The sequence below is a fragment of the Empidonax traillii genome, unplaced genomic scaffold (genome assembly GCF_003031625.1).
Source record: "Empidonax traillii isolate 1590-97213 ecotype Southwest subspecies unplaced genomic scaffold, ASM303162v1 scaffold17:size2698205, whole genome shotgun sequence".
NCBI lineage: Eukaryota > Metazoa > Chordata > Aves > Passeriformes > Tyrannidae > Empidonax > Empidonax traillii.
Window position 1 is genome coordinate 460,904 of NW_020955210.1, and position 19,659 is coordinate 480,562.

Genomic DNA, 19,659 nt, shown 5'->3' on the forward strand with positions numbered 1-19,659 from the left:
TTTTAAGTTCTAGTGAGCAGTGATTAACAATTCCTGTATTCATGTTGCATTGATGGCAGTGTGATAGGAGTGTGAGCACGCCAGCTCTGTCAGTCTGGACATGCAGGTACATATGCTGTGTTCACACCCTGTCATCTGACAGGCCTTCAGGTAGCAGAGATGTGTATCTCCTCAATGAGATTTAATAACTGAGGCACTGAAGCTGTGAAATACCAAGCACTTCCTGCCCACGCACTTCTTTGTCAGATGAAGCCCTAAATCTCCCTGAATGTGTGTTTCTTTGCTAAGAGAATGTTTAGGGTATGTTTTAAACCTTTTCTCCTCTATAGCTGCACAATTCAATTCAGCTGTTTAAATTGCAAAGCTGTTTCTCAGAGAACAAGAATAATAATGTAAAAACTATAAGCTTAATTTAAGATCTGGTGATGTTCCATCAGTTTCAACCAACTTTTCAGTGTTTCAGATAGGCTAATTTTCAGACACAGGTAGCTATGGCTGGGACATTTGGAGAAGTCAGCTCAGTTTTTCAAGTGGTCTCTTCAGCCTTCACTTATCATACTGTTCCTTGGTTTTTTATTCTTATTTTCACTTCTTTTACACCTCTGTTCCTCCTAGCTCTTTCTTCCCTTCTTATATGGTTTTCTCCTCTCCTCTTTTTTTATGAATGTTGTTGGATGCAGCCACAGCACAGGCAGACCCAAACATTTTCTATCTCAGCCCTGCAGGAATGTGTAGTCTCAGGCCCAAGAGCCGAGGAGGGAGAACATGAGGGACCGTAGCATCACAGTAAAACCCCCTTTTAGTTATTATCCCAGCCCTGGTGGTTTTGGATTCCTCTAACCACAGGCCTGATCTTCAGTGCCTTTGAAGTCTATTTACAACATGTTTAATAATTTTCACCAGCTGGTCCTAATTGAGATTGTCACTCAAAATTTATGTAACAATTTCATGTATCAAATAACATGGCAAAAAACTCCGTCCTAACCAGCTTCATTGTTTTTAGGCTGATCAATTTTTGTTTTTAATTAACAGGCATTTGTTGTCAGCAGCTTTCCTCTGGAGGTTCTTAAAATCCTCTTGGGAATGAGAGTTCAAACCTCCTTTCTCCCCAGCAGACTTTGGATCAGGCCCCCAGTGCTGAACCACAGTGTTTGAAGGTCACTTTTCACTTCGAGGATTAACAACCTGGAAACAAAGGAGTGCAATTAATGTCCCACGTGGTTTAAAAAATAATTGTGAATGGCTTCGAAACCTGACATTTCAACTGGGATGTAGCTGATTGAATAACAACAAAAATGCAACAATCACATGAGGAAGTTGCAATCATATGATTTTTTTTGCATAGTCAGTCACAGCTTTGACTTTGATTTATGCTCTCTTTCCTTTCTACCAGATAAAGAGGGCTTAGTTTAAACAAGCCTGGTATCCCTAAGGCTATTGCCTTCACCCTTCTCCTTGGTTTGCAGTAAGAAGGAGGGTTAGCTCCAGCCAGGAGGTGCTGAAGCATGGAGCCTACATATGCTGGACATCAGAGCCTGTGTTACTGAGAGAAGTGCTGGCTCTGGTGCTCAGGGTAGTGACAGTAACTTACACAGCTAGTAGAAAACACTAGAAAAATGGAAGAAACTAAGAACAAATCAAAAATAAAAAATAATAAGTAGTCAGAGTTCTAAAATTCCCTTCCACTGAACAATCTTTTCATTCTGTTGACAGTGCCTTGAACTTACGGATTTCCACCTGCCCTGCACAAAATAAAAATGGTTTAGTGTTGCTCAGCTTTCTGGTTTCTGGCTAACCAGTGTCTTGCTTACGAGTGCTATACTTTGGGATCACTGAAACTACTGCTGAATTCTCTCTTGAGGACTTTATTTTTTTCTGTGCTATGTCGTCTTACCAAAGCTGCAAACAACAGCAAGAAACTTCACAAGGCTGCCAGGGCTGCAACAAAATTCAGCTGCTGCACTGCCTGCAGAAGAACACCTGGGCTGGTGAAGCCTGTTGAACCTGAACTTGAACCATCTGGTGCAGTTTGCAATCTGCTCCTCTTGAGCCATTGGTTGGACTTCATTACTAGGTTGGGCAGCAAAATCTACTTTTTCTTTATCTCTACACTCCATGAAGTTTATACAATCAAGTACTTGTCTGTGTGGGGTCATGGCAACTCGCAAGCCAGATATTGACTGGCCATCACCACACAGGGGTTATGATTCTTCTTCTGACCATGGCTGCATGGGACATGCATGTACACACTAAATGTTTAAATAACGTTTTCCTTAACAATCAAGTCTGATCAGGAGCCAGATCAGGGGATGTGTTTGAGTTGGCTGTTCTCCACTTACTGTACAGTTGTTGCCCAGCATTTGGGAGAGCCATGTGATTAAGTAGCGACGGGTTCATCAAAAGCAGTGAGCTGTTGCAGTAACACTTGCAAATCAGGCTGGGGCAAGAATTCATTTGGATTTCTGGAAATAAGTGTTCTTAATTTAAAAACAAATTAAGCACAAAAATTGATCATAGTGCAAAACTAGTATAAAAATGCCCCTGAGGTAAATGGTGTGGCTCTAAACAGGTCTCTCAGAATTCCCAGGGAATGCTGAAAGCAAAGGGAGTGAGTCATAAGCACATGAGCTGAAAGAAGCTGAAGACAAAATCATGCATCTCTGCTTAATTCCATCACATGATGAGTCCCGGGGCCCTTCATTTAATCGGAGGGCAGAGCAGTGGAGAAAATTCATTCTCACTTCGCAGTGGGGACCGGAGGAGTTACCGTACGCAGGCACCGGCCACGCTGCTCCTCTGTGCGCGCTGAGCTGAGCCAGGGTCTCCTCTAGCATGAGCGGTGTTCGCCACCACCTCGGATTGCTGCTCCTGGCCGAAGCAGTGCTATGTGCTGCCGCTACACGTAAGTGCTTCCTTCATCCCGTCATCTCTCCCTCTCTGCCTCTGTGGGCTCGGCGACCCAAGCCAAGTGCAGTGACAGTGGCTGCTCCTTGCACATGAGGTGGTTGCTGGAGCTGTGCCTGGACACCAGTAGGAGAGAGCTAGCTCCACCTCAGGGTTGCCTGACTCTGGGTGGAAATGGTGCCTAAGCTGGGGAAATATGCTGGGAACTGTTCAGTTATCTGTTCCCTGCGCTCTGCAGGTACACAGAGCTGACTGCAGCTAAGCCTTGGCTCTTGACAACAAATTTCTAACAGTATTTCCCAAGCTCAGGCATGGCTAAAAATGCAGATGCAGGGTGAATTTCTCATAGTTTGCTCAGCTTAGCTGTAGCTGGGAGAGGCCAGGCCAGAGACAGTGCTCCACACTGGGACACCCAGTCCACGCTGTGGATCCCCAACCCCAACCTCAGGTAGACCAGTCAAGGAATTAGATTTGCAAGCCACCACAGCCAGGGATTGGGCTGATCTTCTGCTTCTTTCTGGGCTCTCGATTTGACTCAAGTATTAAGATGACTTCCTGAGCTCAGGGCTGGGAATATAGCAATAGGATTTTCTGCTCAAATTCCAGAATCTACAGTATGGAAATTGAAGATCGTAAAAGCTGAGCATCCATCTAACCTCCCATGGGAAATAGCAGTGCAAGTCAGGACACTTTGCCAGCTACTGATGATTTACAGGAGCAGAACTGCCTCAATCAGATGTAGAGTCATTGTATTTAACAGCTTTTACTAAACTTTCTTTCATCCGTTCATACACTTGCATTTTGATTGCAACCCCATATAAATTTTTGGGACACACTACATCCTGCCAGAAAGAAATTTCACACCTTAACTGTGCCTTATATGAAGAAGTATCTTTCATGCACTTAGAACCTGCTGGTTTCATTTGATTCTCCTTTTGTACTTTTAACTTCTTCCTCTGTGCTGTTCATGATCCTGTTTTTATGTTCTCCTCTATCACCTCTTCTCCAGGCTTCAAGACATAGTCTATTTAACTGTTCCTCAGATAGAAACAATTTTTTCCCTTTGTAGCATCCTTACCACCTTTCTCTGTATTTTTTTCAGTTCTCTTATACTCTGCTTGAGCTACAGAGAACAGAACAGCATGTAGTACTCTAGACATGGAATTATACAGTGCTGTAATGCTCATGTTTGTTCTCTATCTAGCCTTTTCCTAGTTTTTCAACTACCAATGAGCACTGCATTCAGAACTGTAAAGCTACAAGATCTCACCTCTGAGTTAGAGTTAGTTTAGAGTCCCTCATTCTCAAAGTAAGGTTAAATTTAACTATGCTGACTTTCATACAGTTTGATTCTTGAGCCCTTGAGTCTCACACAGTCCTCCCCTCTATTACTTTATGCACTGTCTTTAGCAGATTAACGAACTCTACTGTTTACCTGTTTTTCAGATTATGAATATTTTAAATTATTTTAATAATTCAGAAAACTGGGCACTTATTCATAACTTTTGTTTCATATATCCTAACCAATCATTTATTCATGTGAAATCCTTTATTCTTATCCCACAGTAACTTAATTGCTTTACATGCCTTCAGCAAGGGACCTCATCAAATGCTGTCTGGAACTCAAGCAGAGTGTAGCAGGCAGGTCAGCCTTGTTCCCATGCTCTCTGTTTCTCTCAGCAAAACTCAGAATATGTTTGTGAGAAATGCACTCCTTTTACAGCATATCATATTAATGCAGTTTCTGCTAATTCTGTTTTTCACTGCTGTTTTTACCAGCCTCTCCAATTTGAGCCTCAAACGTTTTGTAATCCTCTAAATCTTCCCTGGAAGTGTTCTTAAAAACTGTCAACACACTTGCCAATTTTTTTTTCTCAGTCACTGAAGCAGTGTTAAGCAAGATGCTACATGCTATGGTTAATAGCTCATTTATTTCACTCTTGAATATCTTCCATACTTGGGCCATCCTATCTAGACAAATTTGAAATTTTTCTGATTTGTTCTGTAATTCGTTTTTTTGTGCCACACTTTGTTTTGAGGGAGGTTCTTTGTCATTGTCAAGAAAAACTCTAGCACAGAAACCTCCTATGTTCTTCCTTTGTGAAAATGTAAACCGATGTATATGACTATTCCTTTATCTTCCCTGAATGCTTCTTTTGTATCTACATCATCTTTTGGCCCTAGATTTCCTGGCAAGCTTTCCAACTTCCTTTATATTAAAAAAAAAAAAAAAATTCGTAATTTTTATGTTTTTGCAAGTTGTTCCTCAAATTCTTTTTGCTTTATTATGTTTCTATATAAACTTTCTTTAGAAAGTTTACATTACTGTCTGATGCCATAGCATCAGCCTTTATACTTCTAATACACTTTTATCCTCTATATCTGAGTCATCTTTTTACTGCTGCTGTCCTAACACTGGCTTTTGTTCTCTCTTTCACGACTAATACACTATCACAGGAAATACTGAACTTCTCATCTTTGCTACATTTTTCACCAAAATAAAAACCAGAATGAGAAATAAGGAAGGCAATTGGAGCATAAGATCTTTTCTCCTATGATCACCTCACCAAAACTATTACAGTAATCAGATCCTTGGAGTGTAACATTATTCTATTTCAAACTGAATTGCTCTAATTTTGGTTATGACCAACATCTGTTCTTGAGTGGTTTTCATTGTTGAAGAAGAAATACATTTAAGCTTTTTTTCCTTTAGATTCAGCAACCGAAAATCTTCAGTTCCATGTGTTAGAGAAACCAGTGCAGAAGGTTTTCCTCATCTGAAAAACCTTCTTTGTCTTGTGCTGAAGCTTGTGAAATGTTTTATATTCGACTGAACTAAACAAAGCACATCAGGGAGGCAAAGAAATGCCTAAGGACCTTTTGATTTAGAAGCAGTGACCACAGTTATTACCAAAGCTGGCCCAGAAAATGAATTCTGAATTCAAGGATTGTTACTGAAAATTCAAAATTAAAAGCATTTATAAAATTAAAAGTGATCTAGATCTTCTTGATGAGTTGAGCATTTGGGAAAAAAACAATGATTGAAAAGTTTTGATTTGAGAAAATCAAAACATTTTTACACATTAACTAATTTCTAGATAAAATCAAAGAGACTGGGGAAAAGAAATTACAAAAAATGTGTAGCCATTTAATTCAAATAATATGACATATTAATTTAATGACCTAAAATGCAATTGAACTTGATAAACCTTTGTGAAATGCTTTTATAGTTGCTAATCTGTTTTTTTTTCCTGAGCAAAGTTTCTGAAGGACAACATTACCAAACTCTTCTTCTGACCAAGACTGAAAACAACACATCATGTGATACAGGTCATTAAGTAAATACCAGTCCTGATGTTACACTTTGCTCACATCAAAATATATTAAATCTGCAGGAAATAATCGATTCAAGTGATTTAAGTGAGACTGCAGGGAGTTCCTGTAGGGCAAAAGACTGTGGGAGGTTATGTTTCTGAGTACAAAATCCATTCTTTTCCTCAAACCTTTCAGTCCTCAAGACTGGGGAGAGAGCTACGATCATCAGCTCAGAGTTGAGATGGCACTGGCCAAGGGATGTCCTTCCTGCCCAGCAGAAATCTCACTGGGTAATAAAACATCATGAGAAAGCAGCTCCTGCCTCTTCTTCAGCACAGTTGTTTTGGTTCTCCCTTGCAGTAAAATTAGGAGTCACACACCTCTGAAGACTGTGCTTAAACTGGCTACACCTCCTCCGGGCCTTTTCCAAAGCTTGGAGAAATTCCAACATAGCCAGTTAGGTTACAGCGCACAGGGCCGTTCTCGCCCTTCTTACAGGTCTCTGCATTTCCCTTGAAGTCACCCAGAACTTTGTTGCACTGGGTATAAATTTCAGAAGCGTCCTGCATCAGCTTCCTTTACAAGAAAGCCATGGAAAACAGAAATCCTAACTTTCTTGATGTTGTGACAGAACGGCACACCCAGCAGTTACCTTACCTGACTAACATGAGAGAGTTCTGTAAAGCCTCCAGGCTTTAATGGAGCTCTGCCCATGAACATACATATGAACATATTTTTATGGCATCCTATAGTGGCTGATGTGTTCCTAGAGGTTATTTGGATATTTATTTTGCTTTTCACTATCTGTCCTTTGCAACAGAAAGAGGAATCCAGAAGCCTGGGAAAAGTTTTAGCCCATCATTTGTAGTAATATGAGAAGAAAGAGGTTATTGAAGTTATTTAATATCAGAGCCAGTTTTAAGTAATAGACATGAAGCTTAATATGTTATTGTTGTTATATTGCAAACACATTGAATTTACTATTCAGCTCTAAATTTCCTTTTCTGGAAATACCAGCTTCTGTTATAATTAATTCCACCCCTCCCACCCAAACCATTAGCCAACTCACCAAAGGAGCTTCACTGGGTCAAAATTAATTCCTGGCATAACTTACACTAGAGCAAAACTCAGACACAGAGTGAATTTATCCTGTTAGCCTTTTACTCGTACATTTATGACCAAGCAAACCGTCGGAAATCAAGCAACCTCTATACAGCCAGCCTGACTGTTGCAGGGTTGTGTCAATTCATACAAAAAATTGCTCTGATATGGTCAAAATGTTGTAAACATTTTTATTCTCTCTCTGAAAAGTTTGCAATACTGCATGTTGGAAAAAAAAGGTCAGTCTGACAGTGGTGGAATTGTCTTTATTGTTGACTATAGTTGATGTGTTTATAGCTGAGATGATAAAATTCCCTAACTTTCTACTGGTGAAAAGTTTTCTATCACTACAAGAATATAATTATAATCAAAAGGCCATTCAGCACAGAAGCAATGCCTTTGCAGGGTGTTAGGGAAAATGGCATTACATTACATGTTTGGTTTTCTCTCTAGGGTTTCAAGATGTGCTGAGCTACGAAAGTACTTCTGCCACATCCTACAAGAAGCTTCAAGGCTGGTCTACTGATCAAAATAAATGGAACGAAAAGCTTTATCCTTTCTGGAAAGAAGGAGATCCCAGATGGAAGGATTGCTGGAAAGGTGATGGCACACATGCATTTCAAAGATTCTTAAAAAATTGGCCAGGAAATCCAGCTCATTGCAGGGTGTAGGTGCTTTAGTACATCTTCATAGAGGCAATATCCACTGCTGCAGAGAACAGCAAATTAGAGATGGTTGGCTTTGATACCATTTCCAGTAGGTTGTCTGAGGAAGCAGAACAGTGAGCTACTACATAAAATGTTTTCCCATGACTACTAGTCTCAGACATTAATTCTTATTAAGAAGGGCTCTAGGACAGTCCATTATTCGAAACATGCCCTAGAGGACAGCTAGCTTCATCTGCTTCCTCAGTATCATCTGCTTCCTCAGTAGGGCACATGGGCCTCAGTTTGACAGCTTTGGCAAAGATCCTGTTTATTATCACCTGACATGAGGTCTAATGACTGCATCCCTGGAGAGAAACAAAAATTTTCTCCTTTGGAATATATTGACCCCCATGTGTAGAAAACTATTCTTAGCTCTATGAAGGAAATTTATGGCAGACCATTAAGTGATGTGGGGGGATATGATGATTCCCCCAATTTTTTTCAATTTGTGGTTTTGATAAAAGTGCAAGTGACTTAGAAGCATGAAACCCCTTAGAAGCAGAGTAATCAATAAAGCATTTCTCATGTAAATAGTGCACAGTTGATGGTAGCTTCTGCTCTGATGCATCCTTTACTGCAGTGAAGACCCATTTTCTTTTCTACAGGGGGAAGGGTGACAGCCAAATTGGACAGTGATAGCCCAGCCCTGGTAGGATCCAACGTGACCTTTGTTGTCACTCTCCAGTTTCCTAAGTGCCAGGAGGAAGATAACGATGGCAACATAGTATACAACAGAAACTGTACCCAAGGTAGGTAATGGCAATTTCCCTGCACTGTACACACATCTGCCTGGTGCTGGTGCTGGTGCGAACATGTCACGAAGCTCTGAAAGCATCACAGGTGCACCCTATGAACAACAGCCAAGTTGCTTTTAACTGATAACAATACTTGTGCCTACCTAACCCGTGCCTCTCCAGTTTCTCTCCTAAGAAGATCACTGTGATATTTTTCGTGTTCTGCCCCACTATATATAATGACCAGGTAATTTGAGATTGACCAACGCCATAAAATTGCGTTCCCAAAACAGTTGTGTTATTTGCCTTCCTAACAGAACTGTTAATGCTTTTCAGCTCAGGCACAACATTGCACAGTCACACTGTTTTCTTCAAAACTTACAAAGCTGTAAATTTATAAAACTAGGTGTTTTTTTTCAGTTAGGAGTTGTAGAATTCAGTAACCACACCTGCCTCCTGAAAAACCCTCAAGAATGAGTAAATCTCATACTCCCAAGTTCTAAGAATTAAAAAAAAAAAAAAAAAAAAAAATTTAAAAGTCAAGCAATATTTTCCTCAAAGAACCACCTTCTTTCATCTTATTTACTGTTACATGGAGTAAAAAATCCTATCATAATTCCAATGTTTGAAGCTGCTGGATCTAGAATTAAACATGGTGTTATACCTTTCACGCTCTGAATCCATAAATGTTCAACAAATTTTTTACTGATCAAAGTAATTTTCATTTCAGGAAATATCAGCAATTTTTTTGTCAGCCTAAGTTCTAGTTTTTAACTGTCTATTGCTTTGTTTACAGTTGATATCCATTCTCTGTTTAATATCCACTTTGCTGTTTGGGGGAGGAAACTTTCAGAAAAAAACTGAAATTCATGTTTAAGTTATTAAAAGGTGTAATAGAAAACTTTTCTGACAAAACAAACTAAGTCACTTCCTCCCAGTGCTTCCATGGCCATTATTTCTACTTAAAATTTTAGATTCTCCTTGTCAAATATTTAGGTAACCCCATTAACTTCAGCGAAAGAGTAGCCCCCTGCATACTCTACAGCAAGTTTTTGGGCAAGCAATTTAAATTGTGTCTGGCCCATTAGACAGTAAAATTTTTTTAAACTTTTAGATAAAAAACCACCAAGATGGAACAATTCAGTGTTTATATTAAAACCCAAACAAAGCATAGTCTCAGAAAAAAAAAAAAAAAAGGATGTCAGTCTAAACATACTCTACCTTGTTGTTTAGGTGCAATAACTCCTATAACTGGGGATGCCTGCCTCCTGTTACCTGACTTTCTGCACATTTGTCAGTTGGTCAGAACTCATCCTATTTCTACCCTTAGATCCTCCAGCTTCTGAGGATCAGCAAGTCTATGTCTACAACTGGACTGAATGGATCGACAACTGTGTCTGGGAAAACTGCACAAGCAATCGCAGCCATAATGTATTCCCAGATGGGAGACCTTTCCCTCATCATCCTGGCTGGAGGAGAAGGAACTTTGTCTACGTGTTTCACACATTTGGTTAGTACCACAACGTGTACCTCGGTTTGGGAGCTGCAAACCTTTGTACACTGACTCATTCATCAAGTATGTTTCAATAAAAGTCCTTTAAAAATGATTCCACGCTCTTGAGTGGAGATAATGAATTAATTTCCCACTTTCCAGATATTCGGTCTGAAAATCATGTATTACCAGAAGATTCTCTTTAAATCTACATTCACAGTACTACCATTGAAGAATATTAATTTACTTCTTTCAGCAGTACTCAAAGTCCTTTTCTAGGAAAATGGAGGGTCAGAGCAAGTCAGTCACATGATTTGTTGACTGTTCACTGCCACTGCAGACTCTTAAATTTAAGAGAGAACACAGCGCTGTATATCATCAGTTTAACAGTGTAGCATTTCTTGCCCCTGGGGAGGTGAGAATTGCCACTGACTGTGTGATACTGGTCTGGTCACTGATGCGGATTTTCGGTGTTTCCTGCTCCTGAGAATGTAATGGTTGGGCTATTCCTGCCCTTGGCTACATACTAAATCTTTCTATCCTAAGTTTGCTTGGCTAAATCAGTATTATTGTCAGTATTGTCAGAGCATGAGTAATAATAATGTTCCAAATTTTATGTAGAGGTGATAGTTTTTATCTACCTGAATCAGGTCTGTTAAAAAGACAAATAAACAAATATACACAAATAAACAAATATACACAAATGGTTCTAGGGTATGAAGTAAAAGGTATTGTATCTTCCGGCTACACTGAAAGAAAACACAAGATCTCTTAAAGTGCCTAACACCATCAATCTTAATGACTTAATATAACAATTGCTTTGGAAAGATGTAGATGCTTTGGCAAATTTTTCTTGGATTAGTGAATTTGGGACCTCTTTCTGACACCTTTGAAAAAACACGGAAATAAATAATGGGAGTAAACACATAGTAAAAGTATTCAGTCCTCGAAGAACACCTGCCAGATTACTGGAAGACAATTCTAAACTATTTGTTTTGATTTAGACAATCCAAGATTCTCAGAGATATTGCCTCTCATGAAACAGCTTGTATCTAGGCTGAAGGGGAAAACATTAAGTTCATGTTCTCTTTCAGGTCAGTATTACCAAACAACGGGACGATCTTCAGCAAAGTTTTCGGTCAACACAGCAAATATCACTCTTGGCAAACACGCGATGGCAGTGTCCATTTACAGGAGAGGGCACTCAGGATACGTTCCAGTTGCGAGAGCAAAAGCTGTTTACTCTGTAACAGGTGAGTGTGCTGGAGTAAACTGTAATAAAATACTGGGGGTATTTGTTGCTTAGGTGTTAAAAGAATTCAGCACAAGCAGCATCTGGTATGAAAAGAGGACACTGGCCCAAGAAATACTTTTAATGTGAAAGTGGAATCTCTGGTAAATTGCCTTGAGTAGAGCAAGTTACTTTTGTGTCTAGCTCAGTAGTGACACCTCTACTTTGGAATGAAAAATTATTTATGAAAGGAAATGCAATCTTCCACAGATGTCTCTGATTCCTCATTTGTTTCCATACTTTTCTGGGTAGCTGTTTCCTAATGACATTTAGTCATCAGATCATAAATCAAATTAAAGTAGAAGGCCGTGCTAAAGATACTAATGTCTCATATTCTGATTGTTGCTGCTCAGGGACTTTGGAGCTGTTTGTTGCTGTAGCCAGGCATCTATGCTTTATTTACTCCTTTTTTTTTCTTTTCTCCTCCAGACAAAATTCCAGTACTTGTGAGTATGTTCCAAAAACATGATCGCAATATCTCAGACTCCATTTTTATCAAAGACTCACCAATTACATTTGATGTGAAAATCCATGATCCCAGCTACTATCTTAATAACTCTGCCATCTCCTACAAGTGGAACTTTGGAGATGGAAGTGGCTTATTTGTAGCCAGCAGTTCTACTACCTCTCACACTTACACTCTGCAAGGAAACTTCACTCTGAATTTGACTGTCCAAGCCATTATTCCTGTGCCCTGCAGGCCAGTAACACCCACTGCACCACCACCCACCTCAGCAGGTAAGAATTTAGCAAACAACAGTGGCATTTGAAGCTATGCTAAAACTCTAACTTCTGATATTTTAAATCCATATCTTTAGGAGGTTTACTGTCATCATGAAAGAGCTGCAAGGCTCTGCAAACCCTCCATAACTTGGTTTAGAGACAGAACCAATAAAATAAACTCTTCTATGACTCTACGGTAGGGATCACTTACATATTTAACACAGTACACATCCGGTCCTACCCCCACAGTGACAGCATACAGGTGTCTTCAGGTGGACATACAGTACACGTAAATTTTATTGTATAACACCCATCACACCAGGTCAGGACATTTTAGCCTTTCATATTCAGGGTCATCTTTTGAGGTAAGATGTGAATTCAAAGTGAGAAAGAGGTATTTCAGAACACTCTTGCAAGTTCCTTTCTGGATTGCATTAAATTCTATGCAAAATTGAATGAGATCAGATTGAACTAGAACAACTCAGTCATATTCAAAAATACGGGATTTCCACATGGCTTTAACCCAAAACAGCTTTTCCACTTTAAATTTATTGGCTATCATATTTCAGAACAACTTCCATCATTTTCAGAGTTGGTTTATGACCTCAGAGGGTTTTAAGGCTTGCAGAAGGCCTGCAGTTTCAGCTATAATACTATTATTATGAGATTGTAAATGTGGCTATATTTTTCAAATTTCGTATTTTTAATATGTGCTTTTACCAAAATGTTGAGTGGGAATCAAAAATGAAAGGAAATACATAATTTTCACCACTTCCCTTCTTCATTTTTCCGCTAGCTGTAATGTAGAGCAGTGGGAAAATACCAGCTTTTAAAGAAAGCATTTTAAATCTTTTACTGGCCTTCGGATTTCTTATATAGTTGATTTGGGGATTTCAAAGAAGTGTTTAATTGTATTACATCTTGTAGTCTCCCTTTCATTTCACAGAGATGGGTGACTAGCAAGGTGGCTTTTAGAATGAGGCTACCCATGCCACTCCAGCGTTCTACAGCTGAGCACGCGTGTTTTATTTAGAGATTATTGTCGTGATCCCATCAGATACATACATGACTGCACAGCTGCAAACCAAAGTCACTAATGACCTATGGAATGAAGGCAGTTGGAACATATGGTCATGTTCAGAATACCCCTAAGTGGAGCTTGTTCTAAAGTTGTGTATCTATTCCTTTTCCCTCAAACAGTAACGACTGCAGTATCTTCCAGTTCAGACCCTTCTGCCGTTGTTGAGTCAATGGAGGATAATCCTGATGGAGGTTGCCATATTTACAGAAATGGATACTATGGAAGTGGTATCTCTGTTGTAGGTAAGGACATGGCCAACACCAGAACAAAATTATGGCACTAACAATGTACAAAAACGTATGGTAGGGATAGTATTTATTTAGACAACATTTTATCAAATACATCAGACCCATAATAAGATCCTTCTTACTGACATGGTTGAGAGTTGTAAAGATTAATGAAGAGACATCTAACTGGCTGACTTTGGTTTCTTCATGCACTCCGTCAGGACCTAGTGGCAGAGGTTATGGTCCCTTGGTTTCAGACACAGGAGGCTGGGCTTTGTTCTGGATGCCTGCTGATGGCTGACCCCGTACTACCCCTGGTGTTTCCAGGCACTTGGGCTGGAAAATGGCTGGTAGGGGTGTGCACAGTATCACTCCTCTCTCTATCATCATCTTCTGAACCTGCCACACCAGGAGCATATGGGCTGGGTAGGGGGTTTAAATAAAGTTGAATCAACCTTTGAATGCAGAGAAGTCACATGTAGTGGGAAGTGATCTAGTAAAATAAATAAGTAAATAATAATAATGGGGTAAAGAAGCAGACCAGAAAGGAGCAGCCTCACAGGGAAAGCACTGGAAAAATTTCTCAACTTTCAAACCACTAAGAGGGAGAGGAGGTTATGGAAAACAAGACCTGAACTGAGCATCAGCAAACACTTGAGGTTCAGCACACACAGACTTCAGAGCTTGTCATGTGTCCTACCGCTGACATGTGTTTCCTCTCCCAGAGGGAATCCTTGAGGTAAATATTATTCAGATGACGAGCATCCAGATGACAGAAAGTCAAGCTGAAAACTCCCTGGTTGACTTTGTTGTTACCTGCCAAGGGAGGTAAGTGTGTGAATGAAGTGGTCAGTGTTCCCTCATTAAAAATAATTAGGTGCTGAAATGCTGTCTGCACTTAGAGGCAGCTGCATGAACAAAATTTGGGAACTGCAGTGTTTCTATTTCTTGACTGGAACAAAAGATAATGCAAGTCTCATTTGTAAACTATGGCAACAGAGGTTACTGCCAGGCGCCTAGGATTCAGAGCAAACTTCAAGTCTCAGTAAAAATAACAGAACTAGAATTGTAGGTAGAAACAATTCTTTATTTTCCTGGCAAAAAAAGATTTCAGCACCTATTGTAAAATCAGAATCAGTTTACTGAAATTGTAAAGAAATCTTTCCTTTTTGGACATGAAGTAAATGGGCATGTCCAAGCAATTTCTTGGATAGGAAAACATTGCACTAATAGTCCTAGCTCCTCTAAGATTAGAATTGAGAGGACTAAGAAGTACAAGAATAACCTTGGTAATACAACTGGAAAACAATTAATCTCTCTTAATCTAGCGTTTTCTTTTTTGACACATGATACTACTTGTAAAAATCTGCATTCCTTTCTTTATGATATGTATTAAAGGTAATGGACTTTATAAGTTGATTTGATACTCATAATTTTGTGATCACCATAAAATGTTAAATGATAAGCAGAACAAGGAAATAACTATATAGATTGTATATATGCATTCTGTATAAAATCCACATGTGCATATATAAATGTATAGGTATGTAAAAACTATATATAGTATTAATAAAACACTCCTGAATCACTATAGTGCCACTGATGTCAACAGGCACCAGTATAAAACTGGTGTACCGGTGCAATGTGTCTATGAACCGGGCTAGTAGGACTCCACAGATGCAATATGTTCTCTCTTCTCATCCCAGTCTGCCCACAGATGTCTGCACAGTAGTTTCTGACCCCACTTGCCAGGTGTCCAAGAGTGTGGTATGTGACCCCGTCGACATCAGCGATGAATGTTTACTCACCATCAGGAGATCTTTTGAGGAACCTGGAACGTACTGTATAAACATCACCTTGGGTGATGACTCGAGTCAAGCCCTTGCCAGTGCGCTGATTTCTGTAAATGGAGGTGAGTCCACACAGAGCAAATGTGGGTTGTCTGTGAGTAGCTTCTTCCTGTGGTCATTTCACTGCAGGGGAAAGAGCACAGGAATATATATGGGGTTTTTATTAAGCCTGGAGGTCTCAGCTGAGACTGTGCCAGCTTGTGTGAGAGTCGATGCAAAGACAAGGGGACAATTATTTCCCTACAGGAATTTTAGGTGTTAGACCTTGGTTGATTTATGTTTACGATCCAATGAGTAAGGTAATTATAAAAACTTTTCAGTACTACTGAGTATGAACAGTTCTTAAGCCATAATGTATTTTTCCACCGAAAACTCTGTTGGGCAGAAAAGCAGGTGGGGGACATACCCACATATGGAGAAACAGCAGAAACAGAGAGGAGTTCAGCTCACTTGAGATAGAATTAAAGTCTGCAGCAGAGTTGGCTGCCCTAGGCCCTCTTTGTATCCCATTAACCTTGACCAGGTTTCTATTTTACACGAGGATAAGATAAAGCAGGTTCTGGAATGATCTGTGTAGCATCCATTGACTACAGAGTCTGCCCAGGGTAACTATTTCAGAACAGGAGGTTTACCTTTGTTTGGAAGAGTATCACTGTATCTTGCTCATAGCTATCTAAGCAGTCTTTGACAGAATCGGGTACTAAACTCAGCCTCAGTCAGAAGTCTAAATGATCATGCTGTCTCTCTGCTCCCACTCCACTGCCCTCCTGACTTCCCATTACAATGTTCTAGTGACTCTTCTGAACTCTTTATTTACTATCAGCCAAGAAATTGACCCTTTGTGGTAATTTTTCTCAGTAATTTTGACTGATTTTACTTAATCTAGGTATAAATGTATGTGTACTCCAATCAGTTCATTATGACTAAGGCCCAGTGCCAGAGCTGTAAGTGCCTTCTGGCTCCTAAAGGAGAAAACAAGCATGCGGGATTTTCCAAAACTGTATTCACAGAGGCCTTCAGCCCGACGAGGCTGGTCTACCTAGGTCTCCTCCAGAGGGCAAAGCTAAATTGTACTTTGGGGCTTCCACTATAATCAAAGCAGATTAGCTTCAACTCCTGGGGTGCCAGTAAGACCCTTCATTCCTTTCCATGCTGGAAGGGCAGCCACATGTCTGAGAAGCATGAGAAAACTGGTAAAGCCCAACTCACACTCTGGTGGAATAGAGAATTACAATGAAAGCACCACCTCCTGCCAGTCACCGACTTCCGTTGCTTAATGTATTAGAGCTATTAGGTCTACTTCAGTCCATACAGCAATGAAGTAAAAATGGGATTTTCTTTAGAAAGTCTATCTCACTGTAAAACAGGATAACTTTTAATCATTCTGTTTTCTGAACTCTAGGATCATCATACAGAACAACTGAAGGTGTCTTTATCTTCCTTGGCTTGTTGGCAGTTTTTGCCACCATTGGGGCATTTGTCCTTTACAAGTAAGTTGCTAGTTTCTGTGATTAAAAACAGTTCAAGGAACTGTCAAAACATTAAGTTTAAATCAACAAACCAAGCAACTTAAATTAGCTTTAGCTACGTTTTTGTTTCTTTATCATTGCATTTCATAAACACTTTGGCAAATATTCAAGAAAATGAGATTATTGGCTTAGGCTACGAAACCATTGGAAAATATGCAGATGTTAAGGGTTTTCATAGAAATTATGTTCTGCACCCATAAACTACTAATACTAGCAGTCCTGGGAACTGCATGTAAGCGGAAAGCAAACTCACACTGCATGATGCGATTTATATATGTAGTGAAACTGAAAAAGCAGAAATTTAATTTATCTCTAAAACTCTTAAAAGAAGTGTTTGCAAGTGACTGACAGATTGAGAATTAATCACCAAAATTCTTCATTAAATAACGGACAAATAAACTCTTTGGGAAAAAGGTGCTGGGGATGCAAGACAGTAGTTTACAGAAGCACGTTACTACAATATTAGCTTAGTTGTTTCTCATGAGACTTTAAGACTGCACCAAGGCTCCTGAGCCAAGTGTGTGCTCACCCTTCACAGTCGCTGTTGAGAAACACGCACCTCCACAGAGAACAGTTCTCCACTAAGCCAGGGAACCTTCTCTTTAACCAGGTCCTAGTCACCACTACTGACCAGCCATTAGATGGGATTGGACAGGGAAGGAAGAGAGAGAATGTATGATGAATAAATTATTAATGCTCTTATGCACTGGTGGCATGCTAAATGTGGACTTTCATTTAAATGTCTTTCAGCCACTAACTGTGCACATTCCTTGCAGGAGATACAAGCAATACAAGCCTATTGAGAGAAGCGCAGGACAAACAGAGAAGCAGGAGGGATTCACTGCTTACTTCAGCAGTTTCAAAGCCATTTTCTTCCCTAATACCACTGAGAGAAATCCTCTGTTGAAAAGTAAACCAGGCATTGTTTAAACCTTTGGTGTAACACTACTAGATTAAGTACAGAACTAATATTGAACTATACTTTAATAGGGCTTTCTTGTTATTGAAAAAAAAAAAAAACAAGAGGGAGTAAGGTGAAAGCACATATAGATGGGATAATAACTTTTGGGGCTTGGTGCAATTAGAAACATTAAAGTAGTCCTTTATAGAAAACAAGGAAGTAGTTTTAAGCACTTGCTGTTCTTATTTGTGATCTAGGATATACTCTTCTGAACAACTAACAGCCCCCCCACTCCCACACCCTTATCTGGGTTTTTTTACTTCTAGGTTAACAACCTGCAAAATTACTCATATCCATAATTTGGAAGGGGAGGAGGGGGAGAGGTTAATTTAAAAAAGACAGAAAAACCCCAACAACCAACCAACTTGTAAACACTTAGCTTTTATTGCTGCTTATTGCCTTAGCAGGATTCATGTCTTTGCTTGAAAGAATCATGGGGGGCAGTCACATGTTATGTCTGTGGAATGAAACGTGCCATGGCCTATTCCCAGGCATTGACACTGAACCGCTGCTGCTGTTAAACTGTTTGGGAGCACAGACTTGCCTGGGGCGCTCTAGCTCCCCACCAAGCAAACCCTAGATTCTGGGAACCACCAGAGGGACAGATCGCCACCGGGAGTTTGGCAGCTGCCACCCTGATTTGCAGGGTTCAATAGCATGGGTGCAGCTCATTAAATTCCAGTTGGCCTCAGGGCCAGAAAACAGGGTTGGACACATTTACTTTGCCACTGGACATGGCTACCAGTGCATGAGTCTCACTATAAACTAGACCACAGACACCCGAGCAACAAGATGAGGCCTATTGGCTCAGCTCTCCCTGTCCAAACTTTTACTCTGAGTCCCGTGTAAAATCCTCAGATGCGATTGCTGATGCTGTCTTTGTCTCCTCTGTTTCCACTGCTCTTGAGAGACCGGATTGGCACCACCATTCCCTGGAAGGACAGATGTGTGGATATATGCTCCATATACAAGGGTCAGCAGAAGGAAGGGTCTAGCAGGAAGGGGTAGCATTCAACTCCCTTTTCCCCTTCTCTTTTCATTTCTCTCTCTCCTGTTGTAAAGATACAGTAATTTCTGCTTGCTCCTACATCCCTCTGTCTTTGACCACTTAATCAAAAAATGAAAAGCCCAATATAAATAAAGCAGTATGTTCCAGTTTCTGCTTTTGCATGATGCAGCTTAGAAAATATAAACTTAAGTAAAACCAATGTGCCTTGATCACTCTAGCTGCAACTCTGTGTTAAAAAACCCAAACTCTGAGGCTTTTCCCAAGCAGTCTGGCTTTGTAGCCACACATGCTCACCATTCAGCATTGTGGCATTTCACAGTGTGAGATCAGCAGCAAACTGCTGAAGGCTTGGTCACTGGATGATGACAAAAGGACAGCATCTTATTTTTAGCAGAGAAAAGGTTGCTAAAGAGCTTTACTGAGATGAGCAAGCAGATCAAAAATGCTTTATAGTTCATGTTCCATAAAAGCCCTGCTGTTAATAGTAAGGGTTAAAACCAAAATGGAGGCTGGCAATGACCTAACACAATCCATTTCTAAACACTGAATTCTTTGACGATCTATATTTCAAGATAATTAGCTTAGTTACTGTGTCTTGAAACATGTGTGATACATGCTGTTTTTAGGAGATTTAAGCATAAACGCACTTTCCTACTGTTTTATCAGATCCGTCAAATGCTCACCAGCCTATTTTGTTCTTCCCCCCCCCCCCCAGGTTCCCTCATTATTTTAATT

At 40.0% G+C, this 19,659-nt stretch overlaps 1 protein-coding gene across 1 annotated transcript; it reads left to right on the forward strand.

Annotated features, from left to right (window-relative positions):
- Nucleotides 1-1,949: 1,949 nt before the first annotated feature.
- GPNMB (glycoprotein nmb) lies at nucleotides 1,950-18,245 on the forward strand. The gene is made up of 12 exons (XM_027895863.1): nucleotides 1,950-2,022; nucleotides 2,749-2,902; nucleotides 7,774-7,920; nucleotides 8,633-8,776; nucleotides 10,092-10,271; nucleotides 11,348-11,506; nucleotides 11,974-12,282; nucleotides 13,468-13,590; nucleotides 14,301-14,403; nucleotides 15,282-15,487; nucleotides 16,828-16,915; nucleotides 17,731-18,245. The coding sequence occupies exons 2-12, from the start codon at nucleotides 2,833-2,835 to the stop codon at nucleotides 17,882-17,884; spliced, it is 1,683 nt and encodes a 560-aa protein (XP_027751664.1). The 5' UTR covers nucleotides 1,950-2,022; nucleotides 2,749-2,832; the 3' UTR covers nucleotides 17,885-18,245.
- Nucleotides 18,246-19,659: the final 1,414 nt, after the last annotated feature.